This window comes from Rhyacophila brunnea, unplaced genomic scaffold, assembly GCF_057557595.1.
Source record: "Rhyacophila brunnea isolate RB1 unplaced genomic scaffold, BYU_Rbru_1.0 scaffold_24, whole genome shotgun sequence".
Taxonomy (NCBI): domain Eukaryota; kingdom Metazoa; phylum Arthropoda; class Insecta; order Trichoptera; family Rhyacophilidae; genus Rhyacophila; species Rhyacophila brunnea.
In genome coordinates, this window is record NW_028232904.1 from 7,176,777 (window position 1) to 7,197,507 (window position 20,731).

General features: G+C 35.7%; 1 protein-coding gene across 2 annotated transcripts in view; it reads left to right on the top strand.

Moving 5' to 3' along the window:
• Positions 1-2,727: 2,727 nt before the first annotated feature.
• Positions 2,728-20,731, top strand: part of Glut4EF (Glucose transporter 4 enhancer factor) — a 409,830-nt gene continuing 391,826 nt past the window's right edge. The window contains exon 1 of one of the 2 annotated variants that reach the window (XM_085951207.1): positions 2,728-3,224. In XM_085951207.1, coding sequence (XP_085807333.1) covers positions 2,847-3,224 — 378 coding nt within the window. In that variant the 5' untranslated portion in view covers positions 2,728-2,846. The remainder of the gene's footprint in view (positions 3,225-20,731) is intronic. The other variant, XM_085951206.1, reaches the window with a different exon arrangement.

Consider the following 20,731-nt stretch of genomic DNA (forward strand, 5'->3'; position numbering starts at 1 on the left):
CGGTTAACGCGGTCATGGTCGACCGTAGCATATTCATCGTTTTTCTATATTGATTTTGGAGTTAAGTGATATGTTAGAAAAGTCCTAGGTTCATCAATAAAATATGACAGGCGTCCTATTACTTCGCAGACTAATTCGTTTGACCTGTTATTTTCATTCTGGAATCCATAGCGAATTTGGCAAGCCGCGTGACATTTTACCACCATCAAGACGGTGGAAATAGATTGGCCCAGGCGAAGTAGCCTTACGTTCTTAATACGTCCCACGGCCTAACTGAAAGATTCTATTTTTATACAAGCCGTTAGCGAATCGTTACACTATTTCTACTCCAACTTTCTTCAATTTTACTATTCGTGTTATCTTCCACAACTAAAAAGATCCAAGTGATTCTAATAACAAGATTATAAAATTGTTATCTTGATTTTTTTTTAAATATTGTAGTAACTTTTGTCAGGGGTGGAATAGGGGATTTGGCATTAAGTGAATTTGTTTATTAATTAACTTAAACAGTTATTTCCTGCTTTGACAAGATATTAATGATATTATTATTCCATATTAAATAATAAAAAAGCATGTTTGACATGAAGTCGATATTTTTATTTTATAAGGTTAGTTTATTTAGAATGTCACTTCAGCGTCCCAAAAGTACATCAGCAAGTGTTATTCCGTGACAAAGTTAAAATTATCAAATTTCTGATTATAATTTAATGACGCCATTTCGGTTTAGCAAATTCGATAGTTCAATAATTATTATTACTTAATTAAAAGTTTCTACGCAAAGAAATATCTATCAGAATAATTTATCAATATCAAGATAAATAATTGTACATGTAGAACAATAAACAGATTGTAAACGTGTCATCGTCATAGATGAGGATATTTACATATTTAAAATTCTGAATTTATGAAAAATGCAGAACTTTATAGGATTAGATAATTAACAAAATATTTTTCATTGTTATAAAGGAATTCTACCAATTATAATGTAGATAATATAATATGTAATAAAACAATGTCTTAAACTTTTAAAATTATATTTTTATAACATCACCCCGCATGATTGTATACCAGGGCCCCGATTTCCTAACTATCGACTCGTGTGGCACCAGACGACATGACGTAATTGTGACGTCAGCCAATCCACGCTCGAGGCATGCCGCCCGCGCGCAGTGCTCACCGTAGATAATTATTACGATGAAACACCTATATGTGTACGGTGACAATGAATAGCGCCTCTGTCTGAGTAGCGTAATTTTCTCGAGTGCTATTATCACTCCGATAGTACGTCACAATGATGTCATATGACGTCATGTCGACCGGGAAGCTTGCACTCGCAAGTTCTAACATAGGGCCCCAGTGGGTGAAAATATTATTGCTGTTTATCCAATGTGCGTTTGATCCTACGCAAGGTCCTAATGGGATGGGCGAATGGCTCACTACCATTTCTTGTAAAAAATACTATTTAATATAGAATCTTATATGTGGATGCTCCGCTTAGGAATGAAATAGTATCTAACATTCAATTCTATATCTTATTCCTTCTTATGTATCGCTTTTCTTCCTTTATAACAAATATTTTAATCGATTCATTTGATCAAAAGTTTGTTTGACTATTATGGTATTATACTATGTGTTTTACAGAAATTAAAAAAGTGTGTTGCGCTGCGCAAACATCAATCCTCTGTCGCACAACAGTGAGGTTGTGCAAATAATTTGATCGCGTATCTACCGCTGAGAAAGACGTAGACAAAGAGACTCCACGTACGTGAAATTTCCATGAAAACTTTTGCATATCGTCATCTCCCTCTAATATCCTCCGGTTGTATATCTGTTTCTTTCCCATTTCGAACAGCTGAGTACCATAACAAACGAGAGGTATTACATCAGAGCTACTTCATTGTAAGAACGAATAAGAAAGATGTTTTTGATGTAATAAAAAGAGATAAGTATATTATTGTGTGTCGGTTTTTGTTTGTTGTTTTCCTAGCGGTTTCGCACTCACCGGCCGGCCTCGGCCGATGCTTGCAGTTCCTGTTTCGGAATCAGTTATCTTTTGCCCCTCTGTGCTAGCGGTCGTGTCGCCCCGTTCAATTTTTTGTCGCTTTCTTTGTTAGTACGCGGTTCCGTAGATCGATAAAGAATTATTATGTCCTACAAAGGTGTGTGCATTTCCAGCTCGTTTCTTGAATGTAACAATGTCGACCGCTCCCAGAGCAGTGAGGTAAATAATTCTAACAGCGCGCCGGTGGTAATTGTTAATAATCATCCGCTTTGCTTCCGATTCCAAGTTTTCCGGCAGAAACTTTCAGTGTACCCTGTGAATTATTCCTATAAAGACGTTGTTTTGTGAATTATCCCCCCCCCCCCCCTATTGAATGAAACATCGTGTATCAATTATTCATTGTACTTCAACAATATCTTGCAAATATCTTAATAAAAAAAAACTTGTGTGGATTTTTAATAACAACAAAAAAGTGGTCTGTTTTAATCTTCTAATGTTTGTGTTTTACACTCGTTGAAAACTATGCGATTTAAAACGAATGTAATCAAATTAAAATACGTGTAATAAAAAACTTTCAATTTAAGGAATAATCTAATTGAAAATAGTGTCTTGTAAAAACTATAATATTATTATGAACTGTGTTTTTTATTATTGTAATAAATAATATTACAATATCTATCATAATATAGTATTTATTATCAATTAAAAAAAGTGCATTTTTTATTGCCTATTGCATAATAAATCGTAATAATAAAATATCTACAATACTTACTTAATTAAGATTTTTTGTAGTTGTTGAGTAGATCGTTTTTTTAATAAGGCCGCGTTTCACCAGGTTTAAAAGATGTCTACCGGCAAGCGATTGGCCAAGAGGTCGATAATCGGGACGAGGGTCGTGGCTCCCGGAGACGACGGGATGTACTACTCGGGCGTGATCCACGCCGTGAAAACGCCGGCGACATATCCCGAGAACTCCAACTGCATTAATCTGACTCCAAACACCAGATACTCGGTCCGTTTCGACGCGAAGAAGCGCTTGGGGAGGGAGTTCGCCGCCCAGGAGCTGGTCGGGCCGGGGTTCAGAGGGACCGCCGGCCTGCAGCTGGCCCTAGGGCAGAAGGTGTTCCTCACCTTCAACGGCCGTGAGGTCAGCGGAGAAGTCAGGAAGCACCGCATCGACCTGGATGAAGTGGTCGTTGTCATCAGCCCTATTGGATCTGAGGTTTGTCTTTTTTCCTTATTATTAACGTAGATATTGGCCAAAGATGCTGAAGAAAACCCTTATTAACATGCACGAAACAGGAAAAATGTTTATAATAATAATAATGAATAAATTAGTTGTACTTATGCAAAGAAATGCAAGCAAATGAACAATGAGTATTTTCAAACAAGTAAACTCAGCATGATATCTCCTTTTTCCTCTTTTTATCATATCCTCTTTTTATTTCCAAACCCTGCAGCATGGAGTTGCCAATGCAAAGAAGACGCTTTCTTTAAAATAGGTACATACGTGTAACGTGGATGCCCCAGGCGCTGACCGATTTCGACGCATTGGGAAATTTAACCTGTAAGATAAGCCGCCATTGAATATTAAAATACACCCTAATAGAGTTTTGTTGCATTTTTTTTTACATTAAAAACACTCATGATTATAAAAAATACTCATCTCAAATGACAATTGTTTTTGGTAGGAATTTTAATGGTAGGTAAATACTATTTGCTAAATAGTAGGTACGGTAGAACCTCGATACCTATATAACGGATTAATGCGGGTTAGGGGGTGAGGGCTGTCCGTTAAAGCCGAAAGTCCGTTATATAAAAATGCAAACGAAATTCTGTATATTCGTCTTCGGATGATAATATCCAGACACACCCGTTGTGGAGTGACGTTAATGTTCGATGTCGACGCGCTTGCTTTCGGTAATCCTGCTTTGAAAAAAAAAATCAAGTTTTGTTTGCACTTTTAAGAGGCTATCCATGGACTGAAACCGTATGCGATTTAGATCCGTGTGCCATACTAAACTTATGATTTTTGTTCATGAAAATATATTTTCACTAAATTTGTAAGTGTATGGTATAAACGGATACGATCAGATGCTTATAATATACGTTGTGAAAATATATTTCCATGAATAGAAAAGATAAGCTTAGTATGGCATGCGGTTCGAAACCGCATACGGTTTCAATCCATGGATGGCCTATAAGTCTGTTGTTTTTTTATAATCAACTCTCTAAAAATACGAAAATGCGTGTAATACAGTTTAATTTCGTTACTTATCTGACTCGAATAGTCAATAAATGTTATTATATCGTCGAGATGCGATCATATCACTGATAACTTTGTTTCTGAGCGTGTTGTTTCTTTTTTTTCTCATTCTCATTTTCCAAGAACATAACTTCATCTGCTATTACACTTTCAGTCATGATGACACATTTAAGTTAATCCCTCCAAACCAAAACCCGCCACGCACCACACCCGGTCTTAATCGGGCGTATCACGTGGCCCTACATTGGCGATGTGAAGCATCTAGTTAAGTTTTAGGCCGGGAATGCCCTAGGAGGAGATACCCAGGACTAAGGTTGCTACGCTCAGAGTGAGCTCTGACTGAGTTTAAAGTTACTTTCTAATGCAAAGTGCCGGGGAGAGAAGAGCACATGGAAATTATGAAAATAAAAATGATTCTAGTGTATATAAAATAAAATAATGAAGCTAATCATACGGACAGCAAAAATTATGTGAAGAGATCTTTACGCCCGCAGTAAGACGCCGCAATTTTTTTTAAATGCAAGATAATTGGCCTTAGTAGCAACCAAGTCGGACGGCCCGATGGGCCAAACAGCTGATTGGACCGACCTGAGCATCTCCTCCCGTTCGGAGCACATTCTAAGACATTCCCAGAGGATGTGGTTGGCATCCTGAATCTCCCCTCCCATGATAACACAGAGTCATCTTCATCTACTTCTAACCATTGTAAACTTATTGAATAGAGAAATAAATGTATCCATTTACTAATGATCAGTTTAAACTGCTGTGCAGCTGTGTGAACTAGCGGCCAGCGTTGCCGTCAATTCTCTAAAATTACGAAAATGCGTGTACCCAACACCTATGTAGTTGAATTTCGTAATCTGACGAATAGTCAATAGGTACCTACATATTATAATTAGATAATCATGCGCAGAACATTGTTTACAAACGGTGACACTTGGATTTGAACATATTTGTATACATTAGCAGGATATTTTTAACAATTTTCACATTTCACCGGACATTTTGTCCTTTATATCGATGTTTTACTGTGTATCAATCTAAATGCAATAAAACAAACTGCAAATTCATATAACAAACTGAATTTACATTATTTCTATGGTTGATAGCTGTAATTTATATCATAGGGGTTTTTAAAATCACACAGCGACTAGAACCTACATTACCAACTTTAAAGAATCACTGGATCTATAAAAACTTACTATTCCATTGTTGTATCGGGAACCCTATAAGCTTGTAAAATATAATGATACCTTTTTATTATGTGTTACAATGCTACATAATAATTAATACCTAAGAACAAACGGAAAACCTCTGTAGCCCGAGGTAACAAAATCTCCACCATTCAAATTAAAATCGAGCAGAGAGTTTTCCGAGTGACTGATTTTGTTCTGTTCTACATCAAAGGAAAATTCAATCGAATGCGTCTTTCTTTGTATGCGACGTTAGAAGTGGAACTCGAATTAACCCCGCCTTCCTGTAACGACAACTCAACTAACCCGCTGCCTCTCGATTTGCCTACCCCGACCCGACTCTTACACATGCAAAAAATGAGCTTTGATTCAAATATACCAACAGCTTTCTTTATCTTTCATAATATTCTTATATTATTTATGTAATTATCAATAAGTAATAAATTATTGTCCAAACCACAAATAAAGAAATATAAAAGTTATATTTTTTGTATTACAAACTTGATTCCATAACGTTTCTAGTGTAGTTGAATAATTGGCACATTATAACGGCACACTTAGGATAACGTCATATTCTTACGTTTTCTAATAATTCGTGGGGTTACTGCCAAAAGTCTTGTAATCATGTTATCGAGTAATTTCAATTCGAAACTTGACATGCCCTCTAAAACCATGCATAAATCTAATTTCTTCGTGCTTTATGTGCATAATTATGTCGGATAACATTGATTTTTTCTATAGCATATATTTAACTCTAAATACCTAAACTATCGACTTAAGCAGCATCCCCACAAATCTACATAGGTACTGTCAATTGCGTTCATTGTGATTGTTCATATAAATATCCTAGCGGATAATTAATTATGATTGATTGCATAAAACATGTTTTATCGAGTGTTGTGACACTAATGTAAGTTTTTTTTATCTCACCGGACCCCTGGATAATAAATATCAGAGCCGAAAAGTTTTAATTTGATTCAAATGAATCCGCAATGCGAAATTACTAACAAATAAATTAAACATTAGTTTTATTTTTTTTTCTTTCAGCTTTATTTTCATAATTTATTTTTGTGTTCTATTAAATATTTTTGATAAATCGTGCTATAAAATTCGCCTGCGGCTCTAATTCGTGTCGCCATGATGATTGAGAACAACAGGTGGGTATTCGAAAAAAACATTTAGTAACTTAGGTAGGTAGGTACTTACGATTTACAAAACAAAGTATTTTTAAAAAGAATCTTATCTTAGATATTATTAAAAGAAATGTGTCTCAAACCTCTGCCATTTTTCGCGTTTCTGTGCAGCTTACCCCCCCCCCCCCCCGTGTCAGACGGGACACCGGTGTCACGCTCGTATATAATAAAGAGGCCTTTGTATTCGAATAAAGGGGCCTTTGTATTATGTTTATGAACGCCCAGAGCTAATGAGTCAACGCATAATTTCGCGATATAAATTAGAACATAAAACTGTTTCATAAAAAAAACATGTGTATCGGCGGCTTGAGAATGTAGCGGCCGATAGAAAAGTGTACCGGACACGCTTTGGCTCATTAGCCCGGGGCAACATAAACATAGTACAAAGGCCTCCTTATTGTAAACGAACGCGACACCGGTGTCCCGTCTGAAACGGGCCTTACTCACCGATAATTACGCATGTGCAGTTATCACATGTTCGTTATAAAGTTGCAGAAACACGTACTTACCTAGTTTGTTATAAACTTATTAAACTAAACACATGTCTGTATTGTTTTGTAAACTTAAATGAATTGTTACAACGCGGAAGTAACTTTTGACATTGCAACACGCAGGGAAGTCGGTTTGCGGGCGTTGCGATTTTTTCGTGACAATTTTCGATTTCAAGACCGTATGGGCAAAAACAACGATAATTGAAAATCTCACATAACAATAGTTAGGTAAGACAGTCAGTTAAGTAAACAATGAAAAAAATTCGCGGCCTCGACGAAATTAACAAGAATGTCGTAAGCAAGCAAAACCTATCCAGAATTACGCAATAGGTACCTATATATTATAGTACTTACTATAATGAATTATACCAGTGGTTTCCAATCTTTATGTTACTACGCATCCCCTTTAAAAAAATCTAATCTTGGCGTCTCCTCCCCTTTATTTCATTAAATAATACAGACACCTTTTTAAATAGTCAACAATGTACCAATACAAAAATGAAAAAAAATAATTATAAAAATAAACAAGGTTTTACTACTTATATTATATTAATTTATAAATTAATATGTTTTTCATGCGATGAATGTGCTTTTCTATTAGCACAATCAATTTCAATAGTAGTCAATCCAAATTCATCATCGTTCATTGACAAATTGATTCTATCATGGGCCCCACATCCTGAAGCGGGCCCACCTACCTATCACTGAGGTTAAGGGCAGTGTGGTGCTCTAAAGTAGTGTTTCCTAAATTATACACGGGAGTTATCATTTAAGAATATCAATCATCATATAGGTATCACATCAAATTGCAACGCACAACCACACATTCAAAATATTTAATAGTCTTGGAACACAGCAGCGCCGCAGGCGAGTTTTTTTACTATTAATAAAATTATGTGAAAAGTGCATTAGCAAACTAACCAAGAACTCGGTAAATAGATTTTTGTTTGCTTCAATATCTCTGGCACAGAAATGACTACATGTGGCTACATTATTTTTTTTAACTTTTCGCGCCTCCCTTTGCAACACTCCGCGTTTCAGTTTGGAAATCGCTGAATTATACTACGAGGTAAAATGTCATATATTATTGGGAATAAACATGGTAGGGACAATTGGCACCTGTGGAGATTGGTCGAGGAAACTTAGTGCACACTAAACTTCAGTCAGTCTTACGTATATTTTAATTTACTGTCATTGAACTAAGACTACAATTTACAGATGGTGTTGGTTAATGGTACGGCCTTTATCAGATACAGACATTTCAAACATTTTTGGTGTGCCTCAGGGCTCAAACTTGGGGCCATTGCTGTTCACGATTTTTATAAATGACATAGCATTGGTAATTAAAAATGCTATGTTTTTGTTGTTTGCTGATGACTTGAAACTCTTCATGGAAGTTCTCACCTTGGACGATTGTCGTCAACTCCAACTTGATATAGATAATATATTAGATTGGGGCAGGCGTAACAAACTGGACTTCAATATTGGTAAATGCAATGTTTTATCGTTTACTAAAGCCTCACGAGTATTGTTTTTCCAGTATTCGATGCATGGCAGAGTTCTCTCGCGAATATCATCTGTAAGAGATCTTGGAATTACGTTTGACAGTAAACTGACGTTTAGTGGTCATATAGAGACCATTTGTTAAAAGGCGCTAAAGATGTTGGGCTTTGTTTTGCGTGCTTCCCGGGTCTTTTCGGATGTTACGGTACTAAAAATTCTCTATAACTCCTTAGTTAGAAGCAGACTTGTTTTGAAGAGTTTGGGCCCCGCATCAGTTGAAGTACGGCCTTATGGTGGAGAGAGTCCAAAAGATGTGTTCTATGTTTAATGAAATCGCTTCGGATATTGATATATTCCACTTACGTGAGAGTGAATTTAGGTGGACGATGTTTTATAATTTTTTAAGATAGGGTCTATCAAAGTTCACTCTGTGTGCTTTCATCTATATGAAATATAAAATATCTAATTTTATAAATTAGATATTTTATAGATAGACGAGTGCTTTTTGACTTACTTCTGGAACTAACACCCGTCCTCCGCATTTACACTCCCTTGCCCATAAATCAGTGTGTTTTTGATATCACGTGGCGTTTTATTACTTAAAATACCCAAACCTTTGCGAAAGCATACAAAAACGCTATGTATTTATATTACTTACGTCGGAAAATATAATGGACATAACGTTTATAGTAGTTATTGTATCAGTAAATGAAGGCGATGGAACCTTAAGAACTATGAGATTTTGAAAGGGTTCTGGATCCAGTATGAGATTCTCTCGGAATCAAGGGTTCTGATCACGGTTCCTGTTCCAAATAATTAACGGGTTCTCAGGATTCCGTTCCAATTCCATTAGCGGTTCTGTTTACTCCCTATTTGTGTACCTTTCCGTTTCGTTCGTTTATAATAAATCGCAATCATAATAAAATATGCAAATGTAGCTAATTTAAATATATCTACGGTGATTATCATTTTTTTTCCGATTCGGAATAAAAAAGAAAGTAAACCAGTAGCAAGCGGTGCTGTGGATATAACATTTGAATCGCGTTACGAAACCCGGTGCTCTTACGCATTGGGAAAGTTGTCAAATATATTATTTTGATTGGCTGGCAGTGAAACCTCGCGTGCATAGTAATTTCCGATTCGAATCGACTCGTAAATTAGATAAATAAAAGCCATGGCGCTTGTATAAGAATATCAGAAGTTATCATGTCTATATTTTATTGCAGTGATTCCTAAACTTACAATCAGGAGTGGATCGATTTACCGGCAATCCGAATAAGCGCTACCTGAACCCTCAGATTAAAAAAAGTCGCTCTGTTAATATTTAACATTTAAAAAATCAAGAAAATCCTGTATTTTTAAATCCCCCCCCTAACGTAACACTGAGTCGCAAAGTCTCTTGGCCCTCTGTCTAAATTACATTATTAAGTTTGATTGGTAACTATAGAAAATGGATGTAGGTATGCATTATATAACTTTACTATAGATGGTGGAGTTTACTGATGATGGTTTTGTGAGCATGGCCCCCACATTATGAAACAGGCCCTCATGCCAGGATCTTTGACGGCCCTCCTACCTATTGCTAAGGTTAAAGGCAGTCTGCCACTCTACTCTGGCGTTTTTCAAATGGTGTTCCAAATCAAATGACATTTAGTGTAATTTTAGCGATTTTTTAACACATCGAATTATGGATTTGTCGAGTATCAACACATAACAACCAAAAATTGCATCGCACAGTGATATATTTTAAAATGGTAATAACCTCGAAGTAAAGTAGCGCTGCAGGCGACTTTTTTTACTATTTCAACAAATTTAATACTTATGTGTGTCTCATTATCTCATTTATCTGGTCGACTCGCCACGCCGGGCCCCTAGGCCAGAGCCCTATCAGCCCTCCTTGTGGGGGTCATGCTTAAGCCTCAATTACATTGAGCTTCTTTACGAACTGTTTATTGGCGAATTTACAATCTGCCTGTAAAGTCGCCTAGTGTAATCATCGAATAAGCTAATAAACAGGTTGTAAACACTATACCGAGAAAAGTTGAAAGCCGGTCAACTTTACACGCTACACGCCGGCGTGTGGGCCTACTGCGTCTGCGCAGTAGAGCGCAGTACCAACCTCCCGTTAAAAAAAACGAACTACGTTCTATAAAAATAGTCACTGGCTTGTGGCTTCTCAGCGAATGGAAAGTTTTGTGTGTAATCATCATATCGCAGTAGCTGAATCGCCCCGCTTTTAAAGTCGCCAATAAACAGCTCGTAAAGAAACTCAATGTAATTGAGGCTTTAGGAGCATAAGTCTCTAATGAGTCGAATGTATGCGCTTATATTTAAGAGGCCAATGCTTAGATTGCATAGCCTACTGTATCCAATATCCATACATGATAATTCGTCATATAGTAGGTAGTAAATCTACGGAAAAAAGGCAGTGGACTCAGATTAAACCATTTAAAATGCGACCAAGATACGCCTAACTAAATGCTTGCAACTATGAATGTTGTTTATTGCCAAGTTAATCCACTTGGTTCTGCATCGCGATCCAAGTCTCGCAGGCAAATAAATAACGTACGATTTGAGAAGACAAACTAGACGAATTTGAGTCGGTTTGCAAATTAGTTGCAGTTTTGACGCCATTACATTGATGCCAGTTCCTCATCCACTTTTATCGGAGATTCTGGACACGTGATAAACATATCCGCTGACCCATATTTATGTCTTTCAGCAGTAGACTTGATTTCTGCATATTATTTACATATTGGTATATTATAATAATATGTTTGTATTTTTTGGTGCCTACCGAAACCTCTAGTTGCTTAGTCGATGTTAAATACCTACAACTAGTCAGGTCATTGACTGTACGAATAATAACATCAACCTTGAATAATAAATTGTCACAGCCTCTTCATTTAATCCGTCACAACACAACAACTGTGAACTGTCACGCCATGTTTAGAGCAATCAACTCGGCAACATCATATTGCACGAAATAACAATAGCCAGATTGCTGTGTTGCCATGATAGCAAGATGTATCTGTGTGTAAAAATCGTGTTTGAAAATTAAAGACTATACCGGTATCAATTCTGCATGCGTGGTTATTCTAACAATCATGAATAAAGCGGAATTTAACGCTTGTAAAGCATCCGCCTTTCCATTGACATTATGCATGAGTTTTGTTTTGAAGTAATCGTGCATTTAAGCATTTAAAATTAATAGTATCTTACAAATCAAAGTCATAAATCGACTGCTTAACCTGCAAACCAGCCAACTGCACCTTTGACCAAAAATTAAATTTTAATAACATTTTGTTATAAAACATGTTTTCTATGCTTACACAAAATTTTAAATTCCTAAAACTATAAATAAATGCGTTATCGTTCTTCACACAAAATAGCCAATTGAAGGTGCCAAATTTCCAATATTATAAATGAAACAACTCCGCTATTTATATAAATTTTCTATATAGGTATATGAAAGGGAAGCTAAAATATTGTATTATTTCATAGTGCAGCTTATTTGTAAAAATAAAAAAAAACAAGTGTATTTTTGAAATTGTTAAATTCCGCTCCGTAGTTTAATTATTAAGTTTTTTCTCCTTCTTGAACAATTTGCCCAAGTGGAGTTAGCCGGTTTGCAGATTAAACAGTAGAAATGTATAATATTATACTTATGTCTTATGTGTATTTTAATAAACCGCTAAAATGGCATGAATATTAATTAGTACAAGCAATTAGGAACCAACAGCATTACCTATTCATTCATTAATACGAAAGTTTAAATAAGCATCTGCCCATCGTAATAAATTGTTATCAAATATTTCTTACGAATTAATAATAACTAACTCTCGATTATTTATGTGGGACATGACTGTTTTAAATCATAAAACCTAGTTTAAATTTGCACAAATATAATATTCTGTGTTGTCAACGATTTCTTCGATGATATTTTAATTCGTTTTGAAAGCTTTTCTGTTTTTTTTTGTGAATTGGTATGACGGTTTCGATCAATTTTGTTCTGTATAAGTTACAGTAAAAATTTTCACGTACCTACCCAAGGCGAAACCGATGATAATATTATATGGTCATAATGGCGAAACTACAATCAATTTGAAAGAGCAAAACATCTGGATTCGAGATGGCGGATTTCTACTCCTCGGATTGCTACGCCGGGTTCATATGCCTGCAGGGACGATGAAAACCTTCGAAAACTCGTGGTATTTTGTCAGGTTAAAGATAGGAGAGAACGAGACAAACCTTTCTTCACTTTCACGAGTCAAATCAGGTGGTCCACACCATGGCCCCCACATACTGAAGTGGACCCCCAGACCACGATATTTGGTGGGCCCCCAATCTTACGCTAAGCTTAAGGGCACTGTAATCTAAAGTAGTGTTTCCCAAATGATATTCCGCAGAACTGCAGGGTTTCGTGTTTAATAAAGGGTATTCCGTGTATTTTTTAGTGATTTTTGGTATTTTTAAATAGATCCTCTTGAATTGTCGGCACTCGTATTATGAAGCACTGATCGCGACCCTCTTTTGTGATAGCCATGTAACATGCGACCCTTCGCCGTATTGGATAAATATTCATTTTTATTATACAGGAAACACACTAAAAGTAATTATAAAATAAAATTCTACTGCTCTAATAGGGCGACGGGCGACTTTTTTTTTTACTATTAGAGCAAATTTGTGGTGTGTGTTTGTCTCACTTAACTGCTTGATCTGCCACGCCGGGCCCCAGGTTAGAGTTCTATCCCCCCCTCCTTGTGGGGGCCATGATCCACTTAAGGTTGACTACCGAAGCTTACGATCCTCTCATGACGAAGAAGAATTCGTCATGTAATCATCGATTCGCATATTGCCGGGGCATTCTATACAATTATTTTTCTCGAATTCTCGTACGAGAGTGTCTGTGAGTGACTGACTAGCTTGAACCCACTGCGTTCGTATGTATGATTTTTTTTAGTTTTTATTGCCCCTCGGGTTCGATGCCCGCCGGTCGAAACATTACCGGCACATAAATCCACAATGAATGGCTCAAATCGCGATGTACCGACCTAGAAACAGTTTTGGCACGATCCCAGCCTCGCAACGGCCAGCCGGCGAAATGTTCCTCTGTCTCTTGTTATGAGTGAAAGTGTTCTGAGGATTGCAGTGGTTTTCTGCGAAACGCGCAACACACCTGCTGCCTGTGTCTACAGATCTAATGTGATCTGAATTTCAACAGTGTGAGACATACTGGCCTAATTTAAATGGACCCGAATTCAAGACGAATGATGATGCTTCTGTAATTTCAACTTAGAGTATATTTACTACTATAGAGCTTTGACTATTCTTAAATATCTATTTTTTGTCGTGTCTTTCGACCGCTAATCTGTTGAAGTTCGTTCAAATTGTCAACGTAGATCGTATCTGGATAAATAAACGGGTTAGGTACATGTAAATTGTACTTAAAACATTTCACCGTGGCACAGTTCGCTCGCGCCGTGAGCTTTCTTATCGTAGGGATGACCGCATATTACACATACGCTCTCCAATTTTATTAGATTCAATATGAACATTAATGCAATTTTCATAGCTGATTTTGGCAAAATTCAAGAATGAAAACCTAACCTAACCTAACAAATAATCCAGTATATTGACTATTGTCAAAATTTGTTTGCCGCTGGCTTCCTGTAAACCGCAAAAACCATGTTTTATTTTTATTTAGACATGAATTTTAAGAGGTTGGACGGTCTTTAATATACGGCCATATTATTTACGATACGGCGAACTGCATACGTACAAGTTTCCGGACACGAAATAAACGTGTCCTTTGAAGTGAAGTTTCACATGGAATGTGAGACCAAAAATTGTCACGACATGTCAGGGAACCATGTTGTGTGAGGAGGCAAACAAAACTCGAAAAATTAATTTTAAATATAGAACATTCGATATACCTACGTCAAGTGAATTTTTCTGTCACAGCAACTTTTTTTCCATTTTAATACTTTTGATTGGTCAATTTGCGCCTTAAAGGTCATTATTAAGTTCATACATTTTTTTAAAGTAATTCCTTACCTACCTAGTAGATTTGATTTTGTTGTGTGTTAGTCAGAGCGTTGGAGCGGAGCTCGGAGCAGGAGTATGGATCAGTGGAGCAATGGGATTTTACCCGGAGCCGGAGCACTGAAAATTTGTAGTGCTCCACTGCTCTGGATGTTTTTTTTTATTATTAAATTGTCGTTCTAAAATTCAATGAAAATATTGTATTTGGCATCTATCAACACTGGAATTATTTGAAGTACTGCTGAGTGATAACCTCACTTTTTTTAAATAGTATTAATAATGAATATGACGAATAACTTACTTTAAAACTACTTTTTTATTTTTTAACATTTGTATAACATGTACATGACGTAATACCGATTAAAGCTTTTTACCGGAAGCGGAGCATACCCTGGAGCGGAGCTGGAGCAAGTGTTAGGTCCCGGAGCGGAGCTGGGTGGAGCAACAAAAAAGGGGTCCGCTCCAACCCTCTGGTATTATTCTATAGACGGTGTAGACCGCGAGTTATCTAAATATAATTTTAATATTTTGGCCTGATCTGTCATTCGTACTTTCGTTCGAAATTAATAACAAAAAGAAATATCATTTTTTTTCTTAGCATAGCAATAATGGATGATTTGAAAATAAGACTTCATTTAAGTACCTACAGAATGTAAAAAAAACAGTAATATTTACAATCGCTTAAGTATTTGATTTTGAAGACGTTTTATGCACTCATTTGCACAGTACATAATTTCTTTTGGTAAACGAAGTCATTATTTTTTTGAGATCTCCAAGGTCACCGATGTCCACCGATTCCAACAATCCAGTTATTTTTAAAAATTGTTCAAATTTTTCAACTGCACAGAAAAAAGTTAGCGCTAGAGATGACACTTGACAACGAACGTGTTACGAAATAGCATGTTTTTTTCTCTCTTCGTGCAAACGAGGCGCGGCTTCCCACATTTCCACTGCAGACAAAATATAACACTACAATAATAATTATAAACGTAAATTGACTTGTCTGATTATATAGGTCACTGGATAAGTTTAGTCAGTGACGTCCCTAGACAAAATGCCGCCCCTACCTAGGCAGTGTGAAAATGCCGCCACATTTTTTTATACAGTACTTTTTATCATCCTTTCATGACTCAAATAGTGTTGTATGGATACATTATTAACAAGATATAGGTATACCACTAAATCTAATTTAAATGCTATCTCTGCTTCAATAGACAATAATGCGAGTCTACGGTTTCAGATAGGTACACTGTAATTTTGACCCAAATCACAATTTGAGTATATTCATAACAGAAACCAGAAATTCCGAAAGTTGCAATTTGCTGATTTTTTTAATAAATTGCGTTTTCCCAATGTTCTTTTTTAAATATAAATATAGAGATACACCGGCCCTCAAGTACAGATATTTTTGAATATTTTTTTTCATGAAAACTGTAGATACTAATATAAGCTAGATCTGTGCAGTTTTGTATATTATAAGTTATAACTAGGGATTCCAATCCCGGGATCCCGAGCTATTTTCGATACCTATGAATCCCGGGATTGATAAACATAATCCCGGGATTTCAGGATTGATTTTTTTATCAATTTTTATGGAACATAAAATAAAAGCAAAAAATATAAAAGAAAAAATACTTATAATAAAAAATTACTACATTAGAAATAAATTGAGTTTGAATGAAGTTTGATTTATACCCATGTGTACGATGCCGATTAATTTTATTTTTTCACATGAATTATTAAAAATGAGAAAGATTGGAAAAAAACAATGCTTTGCACTTTTAACAATGTAATTCCACCATGATCTCATACGTTTTACGTCAGTTTCATATTTGGCTGACTAATTAGATTTATGAAGCGGAAAGGCCATAAGTACGCTATGATTATTTGCTTTACTATTTTAAATCTCGCTAATCCATTCATTAAGCCTTTACTATCAGAAACAGCAATCTCATATTAAATTCACATTATTATTTATATTACAATATTATTTACTCCATTAAACTTATGTATTTCCAAGATTGAACGTATATACAATATTAACAATAAATGTCTTAAATACGAGGGTGGGTCAATAAGTCCTTAGAAAAGCCGACAGGTGGCGCGACTAGTACTGCAAGCGGTTTGTTTTCATGCAGTGGCACTACCGATTCAGTATGCTGCGAAGTTTCAATCAGATTGGTCGGGTTGTTGTGTGTTTCTCGTACATTTAAAAAAAAAAATTTGCTTGTGGAAAATGGAAAAATGGAAAATGGAGAAAATTGAGTTTAGAGTTGTAATTAAACATTTTAATATAAAAGGGTTAACAGCAAAGGAAATAAAGAGTTGGATTTAGTTCACGGCATATCTGCTCCTTCACTTGCAACTATTTATAACTGGTTAAATGAATTTAAACGTGGTCGTACATCAACAAAGGATGAACCACGCTCAGGACGTCCTGTAGAGGTGACTACACCAGAAATGATCAATAAAATCCACGATATGGTGTTAAGTGACCGAAGATTAAAGTTGAGTGAGATAATTGAGGTTACAGGGATCTCAAAAGGTAGCGTCATTTCTATTTTACATGACAAATTGGGCATGAAAAAAATTTCTGCAAGATGGGTGCCGCGTTTGCTCACAGTCGACAATAAACGCAGTAGGGTGGTGGCCTCTAAAGCCCTGTTGTCGCTCATGCAACGCAATCCGGATGAATTTTTTCGTCGCTTTGTGACTGTAGATGAAACATGGATACACCACTATACTCCCGAGACGAAAGAACAGTCAAAGCAGTGGATTGCGAAGGCAAACTATGTCCAAAGAAGGCGAAAACCGTAAAATCAGCTGGTAAGGTTATGGCTACTGTATTTTGGGATGCACGTGAAATTATTTTCGTTGACTATTTGGAAAAAGGAAAAACAATAACAGGGGATTATTATGCATCTTTATTGGACCAGCTAAAAAACAAAATTGAAGAAAAACGGCCTCATTTAAACAGGAAAAAAATCCTCTTTCATCAGGACAATGCCCGTGTTCACACATGTTTACGATCAATGGCTAAAATTGAAGAATTGAAGTTCGAATTGGTCGACCACCCACCGTATTCGCCAGATTTAGCCCCCAGTGACTTTTTCCTTTTCCCAAACTTAAAAAAATGGCTAAGTGGACAACGTTTTTTTTCAAATGAAGAAGTCATCGATCGGACAAATGCTTATTTTGAGGACCTTCCGAAAACTTATTTTTCTGACGGTTTAAAAAAAATTGAGAAACGTCTAACCAAGTGTATTGAGCTCCAAGGAAATTATGTTGAGAAATAAAAAAAAAATACAAAAATAAAACCTGTTTTAATGCTTTTTTCTAAGGAATTATTGACCCACCCTCGTAGTATAAATTATACTACATTTATTTTTGACCGATTTTATCAATGTTATTTGTGAACATAAAAATTTTATATTAACAATGGAAAAAAATGCCAATTCCGGGACCGATCCCGAGATTGTCAAATTGTAATCCCGAAATCCCGGGATCAGAATTTCGGCTCGGGATTGGATTCCCTAGTTATAACTTATAACACTTATAACCATGAACTTCGGCAGTATGAATAGGCATATAATAAATATACCAAGGGTTATTAATTTTACTTTGCGGTCTGGGCACACTGTATTAAGTCCACCACTTGTTCTATGCCCAGATATACAATAATCACAACTTAAGAAAAATTAACTAAGTAAATTTAATATAAAATAATTCATTATAAATGATTCAGGTAACATACGATGCGGTCAACTAATATTCTACAGATAACTGTATAATTTTAATGTACCTACTCTGAATTATAATATGTTATACCTATGTCATTAATTAGCCAGCATATCTCTCGTGCACAGGTGTAGCCTCAGGCAAATTATAGGTTTGCGTATCTATTATACAGGTATGCTTTCTTCGCATTACCGAACCATGTCCAGCGAGGAAAACAACAACTGATCTATTGTGACCTATCCACCTAAGTGCCAAAAGAGAAAACAACGGAAAAGACAGGTTATCCAAAGACCTGTAGATAATGATGTAGGTACTTCACCTGCATTAACATTCTTATTGTAACTTTCTCGTTGTATCGAAGCTTTTGTGTCATTCGTTGGTAATCCTATTGTAGTGACTATAATCACAATAGAGTAACACTGATTTTCTGCTTGGTCATTTTATTTAAATCTTTAAATCTCCGAGTCACTTTTGTGGCACGTGTGTTATCGGTATTGAGATAATATAAATAATATAAATTTCTCTTCTATAATAACTTACAAGAAGATACAGTTTGCATCTTAATAATCTATTACCGACACTAGTGGCGAATACTCCATACTAGGCGATTATTTAAAGCCTACCTTCTTAAGAAAAATATTTTTTAATTTCATATTGACATATTTATATACTTCATCACTTCATTATTTTATGTTATATAATAATAATTTATTTTGCCAACGAGAGATGTCGTATATTATGTAGGAATGTATTACAGTATTACACAGTTTACAAAACAACTGCAAAGGTATTAAAAAATATACCACAGCGCGCCGTAAATAAATAATAAACGCCGCGACGTCTCGACGTAAATAAATCTCCGATTATGTGTGAAATAATTCTGATTTTTTTTCGTATGGACTTTACGTCTTGTAACCTCAGCAAGTCTGCTGATTTGTACGAAATAAGGTAAGCTCCTATCGCAGAGCCTAAAACATTCGCGCATAATAATGTTGTCACGACTGCGCACTTTGTCCAAAATCATTAATAATTAGATAATTAAAAAAATAATTTCAACGGCGTTTAATCGAATATTAATAAATAAGTAAGTATAGATTGTTTTTATAAATAAAAATAAATTTTATCTAATGATTTTTGATGGGTAAACATATACATGTTTTGAAAAATACTTAATTTAAACACATCGCTCATTTTTATGTCGTCAATGAGTTTTTGAAGTTTCATTGAATTAGTGTGTCGTTATCATTTATTAGTGTGTACCTATTCATTAGTAGTAAATATCGTACTATTCTCGTAAGTATACCTGACAAGTGTGCTCTTTTTATCAGATCTCCACAGCCTACTTCTTTCCAAAAGTCACCCTTCGCCACTGACCGACACATCATATTTCGAAACAATCATAAGTACCTAGATATGTTATTTTTTTAATAATACACATTGATACTTCAAAACTACAGTGACACATTAAGCAAAATAGTATTTTGAGATAATATTTAGCTTTTAAGGTTATTGAAATTGTATCTCACAGTTCTCAAAAAGCGTAACCCGACTCTCTAATACCGACTCTTATGAATTAGTAGAAAACTGTGATTAATAAAAATTGAATTAAAATTTACACCAAATACAAATACAAATACAAATTACACAAATCAGTATTAATACCGTTAGATACTAATTGGCTCCTGATTGAATAAGCCTACACTGGGCCATGTAGTAGTTATTCTTACAATCTTTTCAGGCGGCCCTCAGGTTGCCATTTGATCCGGGCGATCCGAGTTTGATCCTCGGTGAGGTCACAATATATTTATGTGATTTTCTCAAAGCCTAGGTGTTCGTGATTATTCCTTTTGTAGGTATTACTAATTTCCCATTTACCATTAGAGCAAATTTCAAATCTCACTTATAAGGTAGTCGCGCCACGCGGGCCCCCCAGGCTTGAACCCTGTGGGGGCCATAGACCAGTATATTATAACATATGTGGAATAATAAGTAATAATAAAACTAATAAAGAATTTTAAGTGTTTTTTTGTTATTTTATATGTGACATAAACCATTGTTTACATTCAAAGTAAATTCTAATTAATTTGTACTAATAATAAGAACTCACTTAAAGCGATAACGATAAGCTTACCTGCACAAACCGGTTTGTATCGGGAAGCCCGTGTATATGGACGGGAAAACTGAAGCTCGCGCAAACTGAAAAACGCTGTAAAAGTCTATACCGCTCAGGCAAGTCGCTGCGACTAGGTATCTAGTAGTACTGTAGAATATAATATTTTGCAGTGGATTATCTAATAAAA